Consider the following 18815-nt stretch of genomic DNA (forward strand, 5'->3'; position numbering starts at 1 on the left):
GAATGTAAGTTAGTTTGTTACACACAGACCGTAAATTCCAGAGAGCACAATGGAAAGCGATAGGAGAAGGCATGCACTGAATGTTAATAAGATTAGCAGGGTTTCTTTTTGTAGCTGGAGGAGAGTAATGTATGCTGGTGGAGGGAGGTCCAGGGTTTGGGGAGATGTCACCTGCAACTAGTAGAAGGAGAAAAAACAGAAAGAGCAGGTGGTGGGATGATTTGTATGAATGCTTTGAGTGTTGCATGGCGGTGGTGGCTGGTTTGGAGTGGGTAAGAAAGGTCCATAGAGCCTCAGAGTTATACATGGGAGAGGGGAGAAGGGAGGGGTGGATATAGAGAGAGTGCCCAGAATGTGTTAAAGGGCGGGCGAGTTGTGAGAAAGCAGAAGTAAAAACAAATAAGAAGCAGATTGATATGATCAATGTATATTGTAGTACGACTGACCAAGAAGCATGATTGTTTCAAAAACTTATGCACCTTACCTGTCTCCTGCCCAACTGCCATTGTCTAACTGCCAAGCACTTTAAACTGTCGCACTTAAAATCAGTTGCACACGCGAACCCGCACGCGTGCTATCCCAGCCAGACTAAATATATATGAAATGGAGTGACTGCTAGCATCAGAAGCCAAATGGTCCCAATCAGCAATCAACCAATTAGCATAAGGCCAGAGCAGGCATTACTATGGAGGGTAAACAACCAATGCTGAACAACGCCATAAAACAGTGGGAAAGAGGGAGAAAGAAAAAAAAATAGCTTTGAACACTTTAAATCAGAAACCAAAAACAGAGGGAAAAAATAAAAATAAAAACACAGGAGTGATGGATAAAATACCCTGAGCAAAGCTTGCTAGATATTAATCTGTTCACACTTGCAGTCAGCACACAAATGGATGGATGGATGAAATACCCTGAGCAAAGCTTGCTAGATATGAATCTGTTCACACTTGCAGTCAGCACATGGATGGATGGATAAAATACCCTGAGCAAAGCAAAACTTCTTGATATTTTAGGCTATTGATATTGCCTTCCACCTTGCAAATGTTTCGCACACCCCCATACTGAATGTAACCCCAGACCATGATCTTTCCACCACCAAAGTTAACTGTTTTCTGGGTGTATTTTGGATCCATACGGGCTCCAGTAGGTCTGCTGCAGTATTTGCGGCGGCTGTGGTGTAATTCTACTGAAGATTCATCAGAGAAATCCACCTTCTGCCACTTTTCCACCGTCCATAGGTTAAGCAGGCTGTGGGACTTTGCAAATGCCACACGGTTTTTTCTTTGCCTTTTTGTTTAGTGCTGGCTTCTGGGCACTGATTCGACCATAGAGGCCATTTTGAGACAGAATCCTACAAACTGTTCTAGTTGACTCAGGGACTTGAGGTGACCAGGCCTGTTGGAGCCCTGCTGCAGTGGAAGAGGGGTTTGCTTTGGATTTTCTAACCAACAAACGCTCCTCCTGAGCAGTTGTCTTGCGGAGTCTTCCGGACCTGGGCTTGTCAAACACATCTCCAGGCTCTTCAAATCTTTTTTTAATTCTTTGTACAGTACTTCATGCTGAGACACATTAAAGGTGCCAGCCACCTCTGTTGTGGATCTGGTCTTCAGCCTCTTGATAATCCAGGCTTTGGTCGCAGGATGTATTTTTGGCATGTTGTCAGAACTCAAGTTGCAGTTCAAGTGAAGGTCTGGGGTGCTGGGTTTCTTTTTATACATACACACACACACACACACACACACACACACACACACACGCACTAATTAACCGATCATTTACTGAGCACAGGTGAGGATGTAAACTAGGATTGGGTGCATTATATGTCTTGCCAAGATCTGACCATTCTGTGTCCATTGACTGATCAATATTTCTGCATTGATGCCAATTTATTTTCTTAACCTAAACCACATTTCGGAGGGTTTCAGCTTTCAAAAGAAAAATTTATACAACCAATGGATGAATTTAACGTCAGATGATAAGCTTTTATTTACATAACATGGATAAGCGATATAACTTCTGTCAGGGAGTGTACATGTAGTCAGTTGCTATCTAGACTCAACACGTTCGATTATCCACCACCCACGGATCCTTCAGACGGAACCTGAAGACCCATCTCTTCAGGAAAGCTTACAGCCTCACCACCACCTGTCTCACCTGAGCTGCCGCCTCCCCACCATCCATTCTGTCGCCTCACCACCACCAGAGCTGCCCCTTCACCACCACCCGAGCTGACGCACCCTCGACCTTCTGTCTCTTCCCGATTATCCCGTAGAATGTAAGTTCGCAAGGACAGGGTCCTCTCCCCTCTGTACCAGTTTGTCATCGTAAATTTGTTTACTTTAAACGATATCTATAACTTTGTATGTAACCCCTTCTCATGTACAGCACTGTGGAATTAATGGTGCTATATAAATAAATAATAATAATAAATGACCTTTTTGCTGATGGAAGGTCATTCCTACCGTAAAGAATAGTAATACTAGTGTAAATGAGACCTAAAAGTGGGAAAAAGTTGTTGCCAAAAATGTAAATCTTACATGTCATATTGTAATAATTTTAGGTCCCTCCCGGAGGTAACCGTAGCCAGTACGAGGAGATTGACATTCCTGTGGCTCTTCTTAGCTACACAGATATGCTAGATATCAGTAAGGTAAGAAATAAGGCAGGTTTACTTATACCACTGTTTGTATCAATAATTAGAAATGCCTGAAGGGTAAAAATTGTTTAAAATTAAAGGGGTTTAAAAATGTTTGAGCTTTTAGTGTTCTAAAATTCTGAAATAACAAAAGGAGTCATGCTCCTTATTAGTTACCCCCATTGTGCTTCCTGATCGCCGGTCAGCGCTGTTGTCAATCTGAGCTTTTAGAGAGTTGTGACGGTTGAATAATACCGTACTATTGCTACGCATTTATGCAGGCTCAGGAGCTGAACTCACTCTTCTATAGTGCTGTAAAATTATGGTGGTCCATGAACATTACTCGCTCGCTGCAATGCACTATTATAGCATACGGCGGGTAGGGGAGTAATATATACGCTACAAATGTTGTTTTTAACATTAAATGGATTAAATATATAAAATACAACTCTTTCTTTAAATGTCTCAATGTTGTGAATGTAAATTAACTTTTCTTTACTTTTTTTTTATTCAGACATTTAGGCAGTCTGTAAAAGTGGCGATGTACTCACCAAATGAACCTGTTGTGGACTACAACATGGTCATCATTTTTATAATGGCTGTAGGAACAGTCGCAACTGGTGGCTACTGGGCTGGAAGCAGAGATGTTAAGAAGTGAGTAAATCTGCTTCTGTGTGGTTGTAATAAAAAATCATTACCACTTTAAGTGTAAGGGCTCATACTCATCACCGTGAAAGAATAATGGTCCAACATCGGTCTAGAAAAGTGGGACAAGTGTCATGCAATTTTCTTGCGAGTACAATCTGATTTTTAGCACCAAGCATCCGAATAACATCCGATTTACATGCGACTGCTATTCGATTGCGATGCGATGTTTAACATGAGCTTTTGCATAGAGTAATTCTCTCATTTACATGTAGTTTTCAAAGGAAATATTCTTCTCTATATATAGGTAGATATATACATATAAATATGTGATTGGGATATATGCCTGTTTAGCTTTCTGTACATGTATTTTATTTATAAATAATTTTTTGAAAAAAAAATGGCACGGGGTCCCCCCCCAAAATTTTATTAACCAGCAAATGGAAAGTCGGCAGCTGGGGACACATGTTTATATCTTGGAAAGGGGATAATACCCATGGAGCTTCCCATGCTCTTAATATCAGCTCACAGCTGTATACTAAGCCTTTACTGGTTATTAGTGATGAGCGAATATACTCGTTGCTCGGGTTTTCCAGAGCACGCTCTGGTGGTCTCCGAGTATTTATGACTGCTCGGAGATTGTTTTCCTTGCTACAGCTGGATGACTTGCGGCTACTAGCCAGCTTGATTACATGTGGGGATTCCCTAGCAACCAGGCAACCCCCACATGTACTCAGGCTGGGTAGTAGCTGTAAATAATAACAAATGACAAACTTCTTTATTGAATCCAAATTAACCAAAAACAGTTATACTCGCCTCACGCCCAATCCACTTAAGTCAATGTCCCAGGCAACTATCACTGCCTGCGACCAGTTGCCTGGAGTGGAAAGCCCCTTTAACTTATCATTATTGTCTAGACACTAATCTCAGTCACTTAATGATCCTGCATGTTAATGGGGTTTCCAAAATCCTACTGACATGCAGTTGAGAATCTGTGCAGAATTTGGGGTATGCTGCAGATTTTTAGATCTGCATCATTTGGATTTTCACCATTTGCGATAGTGTGAAATTGAGACAAAATCTTCTTGTAATAGATTAAAAGTATTTTAGGATATTTCTGCATTCTCTTCCAGTAAGCACTGCAGCAGTTATAATGCAGTTATAAAAATGATAGCTGGCACATTCTGGTGTATTGTCTTTGGCAGTACATGAATAATTCTGAATGGAGCAGGAGATGTGACTTAGTAATTTTAAGGTTTCTGTGACTTTCAATAGATGGTACTGTACATATTGAATATTTGCTCTCCACTCCATATTAGTGTCAGAAAACTATTGAAATGAGCTGGGGTTTAAAGAGTACACATCATTATACATTTTTATTCCATCCATAATTCACGATGAAAATAAAAAATATCACACTGTCAGATAAATCTGCTTCTTTCTCCTCCAGGACTCATTCATTCTCAGAAATCTCAATTCCCGGGTAAAATCTGTATTTGGTGAAGACTGATATTTGCATTACTGTGACAGTAGATGGCCATTGTTACTGATAAGATTATTAGAATACTAGATGGTGACCCGATTCTAACGCATCGGGTATTGTAGAATATGTATGTATTTATGTATGTACAGTATATAGCAGCCACATAGTATATAGCACAGGCCACGTAGTATATAGGAGCCATGTAGTATATAGCAGACAAATACTACGTGGCTGCTGTATACATACATATTGTAGAATACCCGATGCATTAATACAGGCCACGCAATATATAACAGTGGCCACGCAGTATATAACACAGCCACGTACTATATAACACAGCCCACACAGTAAATAGCAGCCACGCAGTATATAACACAGGCGACGTAGTATATAACACAGGCCACACAGTATATAACACTGGCCACGTAATATATAGCTCAGCCCACGCAGTATATAGCAGCCACGTAGTATATAACACTGCCCACACAGTATATTACAGTGGCCACGTAGTATAAAGCACATACTATAAGCACATACATATAAAGAACATAGCCCATGTAGTATATAGCACAGCCACGTAGTATATAACACTAGCCACGTAATATATAACACTGCCCACATAGTACAGTCGTGGCCAAAAGTATTGACACCCCTGCAATTCTGTGAGATAATACTCATTTTCTTCCTGAAAATGTTTGCAAACACAAATTCTTTGGTATTATTATCTTCATTTAATGTGTCTTAAATGAAAACACACAAAAGAGAATGAAGCAAAAAGCAAAACATTGATCATTTCACACAAAACTCCAAAAATGGGCCAGACGAAAGTATTGGCACCCTCAGCCTAATACTTGGTTTCACAACCTTTAGCCAAAATAACTGCGACCGACCACTTCCGGTAACCATCAATGAGTTTCTTACAATGCTCTGCTGGAATTTTAGACCATTCTTCTTTGGCAAACTGCTCCAGGTCCCTGATATTTGAAGGGTGCCTTCTCCAAACTGCCATTTTTAGATCTCTCCACAGGTGTTCTATGGGATTCAGGTCTGGACTCATTGCTGGCCACCTCTCCTGTGCTTTCTCTTAAACCCTTTTCTAGTGCCTTTTGAAGTGTGTTTTGGGTCATTGTCCTGCTGGAAGACCCATGACCTCTGAGGGAGACCCAGCTTTCTCACACTGGGCCCTACATTATGCTGCAAAATTTGTTGGTAGTCTTCAGACTTCATAATGCCATGCACACGGTCAAGCAGTCCAGTGCCAGAGGCAGCAAAGCAACCCCAAAACATCAGGGAACCTCCGCCATGTTTGTAGGGACCGTGTTCTTTTCTTTGAATGCCTCTTTTTTTCTCCTGTAAACTCTGTTGATGCCTTTGCCCAAAAAGCTCTACTTTTGTCTCATCTGACCAGAGAACATTCCTCCAAAACGTTTTAGGCTTTTTCAGGTAAGTTTTGGCAAACTCCAGCCTGGCTTTTTTATGCCGCGGGGTAAGAAGTGGGGTCTTCCTGCCATACAGTCCCTTTTCATTCAGACGCCGACAGATAGTACGGGTTGACACTGTTGTACCCTTGGACTGCAGGGCAGCTTGAACTTGTTTGGATGTTAGTCTAGGTTCTTTATCCAACATCCGCACAATCTTGCGTTGAAATCTCTTGTCAATTTTTCTTTTCCATCCACATCTAGGGAGGTTAGCCACAGTGCCATGGGCTTTAAACTTCTTGATGACACTGCGCACGATAGACACAGGAACATTCAGGTCTTTGGAGATGGACTTGTAGCCTTGAGATTGCTCATGCTTCCTCACAATTTGGTTTCTCAAGTCCTCAGAGAGTTCTTTGGTCTTCTTTCTTTTCTCCATGCTCAATGTGGTACACGCAAGGACACAGGACAGAGGTTGAGTCAACTTTAATCCATGTCAACTGGCTGCAAGTGTGATTTAGTTATTGCCAACACCTGTTAGGTGCCACAGGTAAGTTACAGGTGCTGTTAATTACACAAATTAGAGAAGCATCACATGATTTTTCGAACAGTGCCAATACTTTTGTCCACCCCCTTTATGTTTGGTGTGGAATTATATCCAATTTGGCTTTAGGACAATTCTTTTTGTGTTATTTCATTTAAGACAAATTAAATGAAGATAATAATACCAAAGAATTTGTGTTTGCAATCATTTTCAGAAAGAAAATGAGTATTATCTGACAGAATTGCAGGGGTGTCAATACTTTTGGCCATGACTGTATATAACACTGCCTATATAGTATATAGCAGCCACGCGGTATCTAACACAGCCCACGTAGTATACAGCAGTGTGGGCACCATATCCCTGTTAAAAAAATAATTAAAATAAAAAATAGGTATATACTAACCCCTGGGATCCAGCGAAGCTCCGGCGATACGCGCACAGCTGCCGCCATCTTCCGTTCACAGGATGCATTGCAAAATTACCCAGATGACTTAGCGGTCTCGCTAGATCGCGAGACCGCTAAGTCTTCTGGGTAATTTCGCAATGCATCGCCGGGAACTGAAGATGGCAGCAGGCGCGTGCGGCTCGCCGGACTACAAAGGGTGAGAATAGCAGTTTTTTTTTTGTTTTTTTTTATTATTTTTAACATTACATTTTTTTACTATTGATGCCGCATAGGCAGCATCAATAGTAAAAAGTTCGGGACACACAGGGTTAATAGCGGTTACGGAGTGCGTTACCTGCGGCATAACACGGTCCGTTACCGCCGGCATTAACCCTGTGTGAGCGGTGACTGGAGGGGAGTATGCGGGCGCCGGGCACTGACTGCGGGGAGTAAAGAGCGGTCATTTTCTTCCAGACTGTGCCCGTCGCTGATTGGTCGTGGCTGTTTTGCCGCGACCAATCAGCGACTTGGATTTCCATGACAGACAGAGGCCGCGACCAATGAATATCTGTGACAGACAGAAGGACAGACGGAAGTGACCCTTAGACAATTATATAGTAGATACAATCTTATCAGTAGCAACTGCCATCTCCTGTATCAGTAATATAAAAATGTATCAGGAGAATGTGCAGAATATTGTCTGTGTCCCTCAAGTTCCTCCCTCTTCCATAAAATGTTAAAAGCACCAACTGTCATCTGTCTCGGTAATGGAAAAATGTGTATTCACTTAATACAGACTTTACTTGTGAATTAAGAATAAATGCTCAGTCTTGGAGGCGAAAGAAGCCGATTTCTCTAATAAAATAGAGTCATGGCCAAAAGTGTTGGCACCCTTGAAATTGTTTCAGAAAATGAAGTATTTCTCCAAGAAAACTATTGCAATTACTTATGTTTTGTTATGCACATGGACATAATTTCACCCAAAAATCAAAACAAAAATGGTCCGGTCAAAATTGTTGGCACCTTTCCAAAATTATGGGTGAACAGTTTTGTTCCAAGCATGTGATTATCGTTCAAACTCACCTGTGGCAAGTAACAGGTGTGAGCAATCTGAAAATCACACTTGAGACGAGATAGAAAGGGGAGAAGACTCAATCTTTGCATTGTGTGTCTGTGTGTGCTGCACTAAGAATGGAGACTGGAAAGAGGAGAAGAAAACTGTTAGGGCTCTTTCACATGTCCTGATATTTCCGGTACCAGAAAAAACAGCACCGGAGATATGTGTACATGTGTGTCATACTTGTGGCAACTGTGTGCCGCATCAGTACCACATGTATTGGCGTCTGGGAAGCAGTGGTACTGTTCCCCGGCGCTGGGTGCTGAAGACTGTTCTCATCATTCTCCCCTGCTTGCTCTGCGATCAGCGCATGCAGGGGAGAATGTCAATATCGAAACCTTCAAAAAGAACCTGAAGACCCACCTCTTCAGACAAGCCTACAACCTGCAGCTACCACCGATCGACCAAACCGCTGCATGACCATCTCTACCCTAATCTACTGTATTCTCACCCATCCCTTGTAGATTGTGAGCCTTCGCGGGCAGGGTCCTCATTCCTCCTGTATCAGTTATGACTTGTATTGTTTAAGATTATTGTACTTGTTTTCATTATGTATACCCCTCCTCACATGTAAAGCGCCATGGAATAAATGGCGCTATAACAATAAATAATAATCATAATAATAATGTCAAGCATTGTATTCAACTGATAACAGCATGAGAAGACGGCGGCTGATGTGAGTATTCATCAGCTGACGCCTGCGCTATGAATAAATGACATTTTTTAAAAAAACAGCGTGGATTCCCTTGTATTTTTGATAACCAGCTAGACAAAACTGTTAGCATTAGCAAGGCTGGTTATCAAGAATAGAGGGTCCCCCACATTTTTGTCAAAGTGCCAGAATTGTCACATCTAACAGATGTTCCTTTTCTGGTCGTCTGCGGGCTGCTATTTTTAGGCTGGGGGGCCAATATCAATGGCCTCTTACTTGAGAATACTAGCCCCCATCTCTCTGCCTTAGCAAAGCTGGTTGTCAAAAATGGGGGGGGCACCACTTTTTTTTAATTTTTTATTTAAATAAAAAAGAAATGCAGGGGGACCCCCCTGTTGTTAACTAGCCTTGCTAACGCTGACATCTGACAGTTTTGTATGGCTGGTTATCAAAAATATAAGGTAACCCACACCGTGTTTTTAAATATTATTTATAGCGTAGGCAGTGGCTGAATACTCCCATCAGCTGCCGCCTGCTCAAGCTGTTATCAGTTGAATACCACAATCAACATTCTCCCCTGCTAGTGTTGATTGCAGCATGAGCAGGAAAGATTGATGAGAACAGTCCAAAGCACCCGGCGCCGGAGGAACAGCGCGAGTAGCACAACTGCTTCTCAGACGCCGTCACGTGTGGTAGTGACGAGGTAAACGGTTGCCACAAATATTGCATACACGTACACTGATATTTCCGATACTGTTTTTACAGTACCGGAAATATCAGGAAGTGTGAAGGAGCCCTAACAGTTTTCTTCTTCTCTTTCCTGTCTCCATTCTTAGTGTAGCACACACAGACACACAATGCAAAGATTGAGTCTTCCCCCTCGCCCTTTTTATCTAATTTCAGGTGAGATTTTCATATTGCCCACACCTGTTACTTACCACAGGTGAGTTTGAACGATAATCGCATGCTTAGAACAAAGATGTTTACCCACAATTTCTCTAGTAGCCTTCCACGACAGCATAGGAGGTTGTCTCCATTCCCTAATGGGGGACAGGAAGCACAAAAGGTTAAAAACTCCTCCCACCTCCCATTAACCAGTGTCTTTCCTGTCCCCCATGGGGCATGGAGAGGTTCCTGGTATGCTGCGTGGCCAGCTTCGGCGGTGGTACCTGTTTAGTATGCTTTGCCGGGCAGTGGTGGTCGGGGGCCTCTCCTTCCTCTGCCTTTCTGCTCCCGTCTCCTTGCAGATTCTGGGTCCGTTCCCGGCCCACCTGCGTCCCCTTGCGGGGGTAAAGCAGGCCGGTGATCCCCATCCCGGAGGCCTCCCTGAGCTCTCAGGCATCTCCTCCTCCTGTGCGCGCTGTTCGGGACCCGCAAGTTGCGTCGTCACTGGCGCTTCACTTCTGGGTCTTGCGTTCCAACAGTGGAATGCACGCAGCTCCCGGAATACAGGGAGCGCCGAACGGCGTGTAAAGCACGCTAAAGATCACGCCTGCTTTGGACTCCGGAGGGGGAGGCAATTTGCCAGCTCTGGGGGCAGCCTTATACGCATATAAGGCTGCCAGAAGACGTCTTCTAGGTAAAACTGATCCCACAGCCTGGAGAGTACGTCCTGCCCTGCGTCTGCAGAGCCCAGCGCTCCCCAAGCCCCAGTAAGTGTGGCAGGGATGGGTCCTTTTTTTCTGAGGTTACGGGTTTTAGCTCCCCTACTTATTCTTCTCTCCCTCTATTTTGAGGGAGACAAGTCTGCCCATAAAACCTCCAGTAGATGCAAATGAGCTATCTGTAACCTGAAGTTAACACTAAAATGGGAGAAAAAACTTTGCAAATCCTGTACAGACAAAGTGGTCAGAGCGGAGCATCCCTCATTAATAGGAGATACGTGCGCTAGTCAAGCAGGAGGTTCAAACCTCACTAGCCACACTTACCCCTCCCCCACTGCCATCCTCACCTGGCCCGTCATTCCACAAAAAAAAAGGAAGTTTCAGGCGGAACTTTCTGACTCAGGGTATGTGCGCACGTCAGGATTTTCTAGCAGAAATTTCCTGACAAAAACCAGACATTTCTGCCAGAAATCCGCCTGCGTTTTTTTTTTTTTGCGTTTTTGACGTGTTTTTTGCGCGTTTTAATGCATGTTTTTGCGTTTTTTCCCAATGCATAGAATAGCAGGAAAAACGCGAAAAATCCGTAAAATTAATGAACATGCTGCTATTTTTTACCGCAATGCCTTTTTTTTTTTTTTCGGAAAAAAACGCATCATGTACACAAAAATTGCAGAATGCATTCTAAATGATAGGATGCATATGTCTGCAGTTTGTAATGCGTTATCGCGAAAAAACGCGAAAAAATCTGAATGTGTGCACATACCCTCAGTCAGATGGCTCCTGTGTTATCATTTAAATGGGAAAGCTCTATACCTCCTAAAATTCCTGAGGTCAGGAAATATCTTTTCTCTTCAGAGCATATTGAAGAATTGGTGGGTGCTATGCGAAGTACTATGGGGTTACAGGATGAACCCGTCACGCAATCTAAGCAGGATGAACTTTTTGGGTTACAGGCTGATAAACAAATTGGCTTTCCTGTACACAAAAGTATTGTGGATATGATTAACCAAGAATGGGAGCTTCCAGAAAAGCGTCTGATCACTCCCCCAGACTTCAAACACAGGTTTCCCCTTGAGGAAGATCTAGTTAAATGGGGTATCCCTAAGGTGGATGTTAAGGTGGCGAGAGTGGCAAAGAAGACCGCCCTGCCTTTTGAAGACTCCTCCCAATTAAAAGATTCCTTAGATAGTAAGAATGAGAGTCTTCTTAAGAAGTCCTGGGAAACCTCCTTCTCTGCCCTGAGATCTAATATTGCATCCACATGTGTAGCCAGGTCACTCTTCCGTTGGTTGGAAGAATTAGAGAACCACATCTCTCAAGGAACTTCAAGAGGCGAGGTGTTAGACTCTTTGCCCATTTTCCAGAAAGCGACCGGGTTCCTGGCGGATTCCTCTATGGAGTCAATCCGTATTGCTGCTAGATCTTTGGTCCAGACTAATTCAGCCAGAAGAGCACTCTGGCTCAAAATGTGGAGTGGAGACATAACCTCAAAAATAAAGCTGTGCTCCATCCCATTTAAGGGCGAGTATGTGTTCGGGCCAGCCCTAGATGAAATCCTGGAGAAGGCCACAGATAGGAAAAGAGCCCTTCCTGAGCAGAGACCACCTAGGAAGCGTTTTTTTTTGGCCCTCCCAATCTCAGCCCACCCAAGCCAGGGGGAAAGGAAAAACTGGGAGATGGAGCTATGCCAAGGGGAAACCCAAGAATATCCTTGTTCCCCAGCAGCCACAGCAAGAAAAACTATGACTCCGACCCTTTGGGGGGGAAGGGGAGGGAGACTCTCAAAATTCATCCACAGTTGGCAGTCCATTTCCAACAGCCACTGGGTTCTAAATGTCATTCAGGAGGGTCTCCTGATAGAATTCGAATCCCTTCCCCCCTCCCCCCCCAGGGGTCTTCAGAGTCACCCCTGCTCCATCTTGGGAAGCTCAGATCTTAATGCTAGCAGGGCTGCAGGAGCTAGTGACCTCAAATGCAATATTCCCCGTTCCAGTGAGCGATCAGGGAAGAGGTAATTATTCCCGTATCTTTATGGTAAAAAAGCCTTCAGGTCAGGCCCGGATCATAATAAATCTGGAGGCCCTCAATCACTACATCACTTACCGCAAATTCAAGATGGAGTCCATAAAATCAGCCATTCCATTAATAGGCCCAGACTCCTTTATGGCGACTATAGACCTCAGAGACGCCTACTTCCATATTCCTATACACCATCAACACAGAAAGCACCTGAGGTTTGCGTTTCGCGTAGATCAGAGAATATTGCATTTCCAATACAAAATCCCTTCGGGATCTCTTCGACCCCAAAGGTCTTCTCCAGAATCATGGCGGAAGTGGTATCACACATACGAGGGCAGGGTATCGCTGTTGTGCCTTATCTGGACGACCTGCTAATTATTGGTCCTTCCGCCGAGATCCTCAGACATCAGGTGTACAGAACTCTGGACATTCTACAAAAATCTGGGCTGGTTTCCCAACCTAAAAAAATCCCATCTCCAGCCGTCAAGGACTATCAGATTTTTGGGATTCCTTCTAGACTCAGCGAATCAGAAATCTTTTCTACCAGAGGACCATCGCCACAATCTGGTAGCCAAGGTCCTGGACTTCAAGAAGCAGAGGTCACCTACCATACGGACGGCCATGTCTCTTGGGTCTACGACGACCTGCATACAGTCTGTGTCTTGGGCTCAAGCCCATTCCAGAATTCTGCAGGCTAACATTCTGGAAAACTGGAATGGGAACCCAAACTCTTTAGACAGAAGAATACAAACTACAGGGAGAGTAAAGGTCTCCCTAAATTGGTGGCTAAATCAGACAAACCTATGCAAAGGGGTAGTCCGGATACAAACCTCCCTGGTGATGGTGACGGTAACAACAGATGCCAGCCGAAGAGGCTGGGGGCTGTGGTATCATATGTTCCGTTCCAGGGACTGTGGAGTCAACAGGAGAGCACCAAGTCTTCCAACTTCAGGGAGTTAAAAGCCGTGGAGAAGGCTCTTCTGGCAGCAAACAATCTAGTCTCAGGTAATCATGTCAGAGTTTACTCAGTCAATATGACTACGGTAGCCTACCTCAAGCACCAAGGGAGCCCGAAGTTCAACAGTCTGAGAGGAGTCTCAAACAGAATTTTCTGCTGGGCCGAGAAGCATCTCCTCTCTCTAACAGCGGTACACCTAAAGGGGTCCGTAAACACACAGGCAGACCTGCTAAGTCATCAGGACATCCAGGCAGGAGAGTTGAGCCTGAAAAAGAGCACCTTCAACATGTTGACAGACAAGTGGGGTCTACCCGAGATGGACCTACTGGCCACAAGCCAGAATGCGCAGGTAAAAGCCTACTTCTCCCTGAATCCCACGGACGCTTCCCGGGGAGTAGACACTTTTGCTCACATATGGAAGTTTCAGCAAGCTTCTGCTTTTCCCCCAATACCATTGCTAGCAAAAACCCTTCGAAAAATTTGAGACGACCAGGTTACAACTATCCTGGTAGCCCCAGTATGGCCAAAAAGGAGCTGGTACCCTCTTATCATAGATCTTCAGGTAGACGGACCGGTTTTCTTACCACTGACAGACGACCTTCTTCCTCAGGGGCCCCTTCATCACCCAAATCCCCGGAGGCTGAGCCTAGCTGCCCAAGTATTACGAGCCAGGGGGCTCTCGGAATCAGTGATCTTTACATTGCAAAAATCCAGAAAACCTGTTACCAATGCTATATATAGCAAAATTTGGAAAACGTTCGCTTCGTGGGGTCATCCTAATTCACCTGACCCCTTCCACCCAGATATATCTCAAATATTAGACTTTTTGCAAAAAGGGTTGGAATTGGGGCTCAAACCAAGCACTCTAAAGGTTCAGGTGTCTGCTCTAAGCTCTGTCTTCGACCAAGATCTGGCAAATCATCGGTGGATAAAAAGGTTCATGGTTTCGGCACTTAGACTTCACCCCAAAAGACAGATCATTGTCCCATCCTGGGACTTAAATTTGGTTCTTAGAGGCCTCACAGGCCCTCCATTTGAACCCCTGTCCTCTTGTACCCCTCAACTCCTATCATATAAAACAGCATTTTTGGTTGCCATATCTACAGCAAGGCGAGTAGGGGAATTGCAGGCTCTATCGATTAGAGAGCCTTACCTAAACATCACAGATGACTTTATATATTTCGTCTGGTGCTGGGTGGTAAAATAACCTGGGGAGGCAGAGGTTCCTTAGGTGCTCAAGTCATGAGAGATTATTAAGTGCCTGATTAGCATATAAACTAAAATGTTAATTTATCGGGAATGTGGCAACAGATAGAAGATATAGAGGTATTTAATTTAACCCCTTTCTGCCATCTGACGTACTATCCCGTCGAGGTGACCTGGGACTTAATTCCCAGGGACGGGATAGCGCGGCCTGGTGTCAGCTGATTATTACAGCTGACAGCCGTCACTATGTGCCAGGAGCGGTCACGGACCGCTCCCGGCACATTAACCCCCAGAACACTATGATCAAATACTGCCTCCTGCACTGCCTGTCAGATCGCTGATCTGACACAGTGCTTTGCTTTGTTCCAATAAATATATTTCTTTATGTAAAAAAAACCCAAAAAACTAAAGTAGCATATTTAGTATCGCCACGTCCGTAACGATCCGACCTATAAAACTGTCCCACTAATTAACCCCTTCAGTGAACACCATAAAAAATTAAAAATAAATAACGAGGCAAAAAACATGCTTTATCATCATACCGCCGAACAAAAAGTAGAATAACACGCAATCAAAAAGACTGATATAAATAAACATGGTACCTCTGAAAACGTCATATTGTCCCCCAAAAAACGAGCTGCCACACAGTGTCATCAGTGAAAAAATAAGTTATAGCCCTCAGAATAAAGCGATGCAAAAATAATTATTTTTCTATAAAATAGTTTTTATTATACAGTATAAAAGCGTCAAAACATAAAAAAATTATATAAATGAGCTATCGCTGTAATAGTACTAACCCGAAAAATAAAACTGCTTTATCAATTTTACCAAACACGGAACGGTATAAATGGCCCCCCAAAAGATTTTTGTTAATTGGGCCTAACAAAAATCGGAATAAAAAGCGATCAAAAAATGTTATGTGCCCAAAAATGGTACCAATAAAAACGTCAACTCGTCCCGCAAATAAGACCTCACATGACTGTGGACCAAAATATGGAAAAATTATAGCTCTCAAAAAATATTTTTTTGATCTAAAAAGCGTCTTTTAGTGTGTGACAGCTGCCAAACCCGCTATAAATAGTAAATCAAACCCCCCTTTATCACCGCCTTTTAGTTAGGGAAAAAATAGTAAAATAAGAAAAAGTATTTATTTCTATTTTCCCATTAGGGTTAGTGTCAGGGCTACAGTTGGGGTTGGGGCTAAAGTTAGGATTAGGGTTAGGGGTGTGTCAGGGTTAGGGGTGTGGTTAGGGTTATGGTTAGGATTAGGGGTGTGTTGGGGTTAGAGATGTGTCGGGGTTAGGGGTGTGGTTCGGGTTATGGATAGGGTTGGGATTAGGGTTAGGGGTGTGTTGGGGTTAGGGTTGGAGTTAGAATTGGGGGGTTTCCACTGTTTAGGCACATCAGGGGCTCTCCAAACGCAACATGGCGTCCGATCTCAATTCCAGCCAATTCTGCGTTGAAAAAGTAAAACAGTGCTCCTTCCCTTCCGAGCTCTCCCGTACACCCAAACAGGGGTTTACCCCAACATATGGGGTATCAGCGTACTCAGGACATACTGGACAACAACTTTTGGCGTCCAACTTCTCCTGTTACCCTTGAGATAATACCAAACTCGGGGCTAAAAAATAATTTTTGTGGACAAAAAAAAAAAAGATTTTTTATTTTTACGGCTCTGCGTTATAAACTGTAGTGAAACACTTGGGGGTTCAACGTTCTCACAAAACATCTAGATACGTTCCTTAGGGGGTCTACTTTCCAATATGGTGTCACTTGTGGGGGGTTTCCACTGTTTAGGCACATTAGGGGCTCTCCAAATGCATCATGGCGTCCTATCTCAATTCCAGCCAATTTTGCATTGGAAAGTCAAACGGCGCTCCTTCCCTTCCGAGCTCTGCCATGTGCCCAAACAGTGGTTCCCCCCCACATATGGGGTATCTGCGTACTCCAGACAAATTGTACAACAACATTTGGGGTCCAATTTCTCCTGTTACCCTTGTGAAAATAAAACAGATTGGATCTGAAGTAAAATTTTTGTCAAGAAAAGTTAAATGTTCATTTTTTTTTAAACATTTCAAAAATTCCTGTGAAACACCTGAAGGATTAATAAACTTCTTGAATGTGGTTTTAAGCACCTTGAGGGGTGCAGTTTTTAGAATGGTGTCACACTTGGTTATTTTCTATCATCTAGACCCCTCAAAGTGACTTCAAATGTCATGTAGTCCCTAACAAAAAATGGTGTTGTAAAAATGAGAAATAGCTGGTCAATTTTTAACCCTTATAACTCCCTAACAAAAAAATATTTTGGTTCCAAAATTGTGCTGATGTACAGTAAAGTAGACATGTGGGAAATGTTACTTATTAAGTATTTTGTGTGATTTAAGGGCATGAAAATTCAAAGTTGGAAAATTGCAAAATTTTCGCCAAATTTCCGTTTTTTTCACAAACGCAAGTCATGTCAAGGAAATTTTACCACTAACATGAAGTACAATATGTCACAAGAAAACCATGAATCACCGGGGTCCATGCAAATGTTCCAGTTATTAACCTCATAAAGGGACAGTGGTCAGAATTGTAAAAATTGGACCGGTCATTAACATGCAAACCACACTTGGGGGTTATAGGGTTAAAAACTTGTATGCTCATATTTATGGTTTGGAGGTAGTTCTTACTGACTTTTGGCAGGCACTTAAAGTTTCGTTTTGAACATGCATAATGAATCTAAATCAAACATTTTAAAAGGAGTTGATTGGTCTTAAGCTACAAGTCTGCAGGCACTCTGCGTGCCTGCAGAATTGTGAAATGTGATTTGCATACATGAGGTCATGTGCCGACTAGATGTCGCAGCCTCTATCAATGCAAGTGTATTGAGCAAGGCCACATACAGTCTAGTCAAAAAGTGACTGAAAGTATGCAAATTGCAAACCGCTCATTCCCGGTGCTGGAGAATCCTCACTGCGTGCAGCGTGTGATGTGAGGATTAACAAGTCGTCTACAGTCACATGGAGTTACTACAAATTTGTGGCTTAAAACCGGGTAATTACATTGCTATAGTTGAATCTACTTGTCTGATGCCAATTAAACATTGCGGTGTCTTTTTCAGGAGCTATATGAAACACAAGAGGGATGATGGAGCAGATAAGAAACACGATGATGAAACGGTGGATGTCACTCCCATAATGATCTGTGTGTTTGTCGTTATGTGCTGCTCTATGTTGGTCCTTCTGTTTAACTTCTACGACCGTTTAGGTAAGGAAATGGTATCCACAGACACACACAACTCCTTGACTGTGTTTTTGAGCCGGTTAGTAATAGAGCCAATTTTGGCCTAAATGACCGAGCCCCATTTTTCAACTTTGAAGTGTCACTTTATTAGGTAATAATTCTGTAATGCTTCTACATAGTGATACTTTGTTACTGGTATAGTTAGGTTGATATGTTGGGTGTTTTTTTTTTAATGAATAATGTAATGGAAGCTTAGAATAAGTAATGGAAACTTAGAATTCAAAGTTTGAAAACTGTCAATTTTTCAATTATCTTAACATCTTCCTGACACTGAGCATAGGGGTACATACAATGACTGGTTCCTTTCTTGAATCAAACTAGTTGCATTTACATTGAGTAGCCTGAGGGAGCGCCCCGTTCCACATGCCCATCAGTTCCCCACCATATATTCTTGAGGTGCCTATTGGTTGCCATGGCCTGTGCCTGCCATTAAGGTGCTTTTATGAAGACTAGCTCGTGGCTGTTGTTTAAAAGAGACTGTGATTTTAACTACCTTATATACCCGAGTATAAGCCGACCCGAGTATAAGCCGACCCCCCTAATTTTGCCACAAAAAACTGGGAAAACTTATTGACTCGAGTATAAGCCTAGGGTGGAAAATGCAGCAGCTACCGGTGAATTTCAAAAATAAAAATAGATGCTCCATACCGTTCATTATGGTTCACTGTGCCATATAGTGCTCTGCACCCTTCATTGTTGCCCCATAGATGTACCATAGAAAGGTGTGCCATATAGTGCTCTGCACCGTTCATTATTGCCCCATAGCTGTGCCATATAGTGCTCTGCACTAGGGTTGAGCGAAACGGGTCGAACATTTTCAAAAGTCGCCGACTTTTGGCTAAGTCGGGGTTTCATGAAACCCGA

General features: G+C 43.1%; 1 protein-coding gene across 4 annotated transcripts in view; it reads left to right on the forward strand.

Annotated features, from left to right (window-relative positions):
• SPPL2B (signal peptide peptidase like 2B) overlaps nucleotides 1–18815 on the forward strand; it is a 98000-nt gene that overhangs the window by 39418 nt on the left and 39767 nt on the right. For all 4 annotated transcript variants that reach the window (XM_069740826.1, XM_069740812.1, XM_069740818.1 and 1 more), the window contains exons 4-6: nucleotides 2561–2650; nucleotides 3150–3289; nucleotides 17770–17915. In XM_069740826.1, coding sequence (XP_069596927.1) covers nucleotides 2561–2650; nucleotides 3150–3289; nucleotides 17770–17915 — 376 coding nt within the window. The remainder of the gene's footprint in view (nucleotides 1–2560; nucleotides 2651–3149; nucleotides 3290–17769; nucleotides 17916–18815) is intronic.

The sequence above is a fragment of the Ranitomeya imitator genome, chromosome 1, assembly GCF_032444005.1.
Source record: "Ranitomeya imitator isolate aRanImi1 chromosome 1, aRanImi1.pri, whole genome shotgun sequence".
NCBI lineage: Eukaryota > Metazoa > Chordata > Amphibia > Anura > Dendrobatidae > Ranitomeya > Ranitomeya imitator.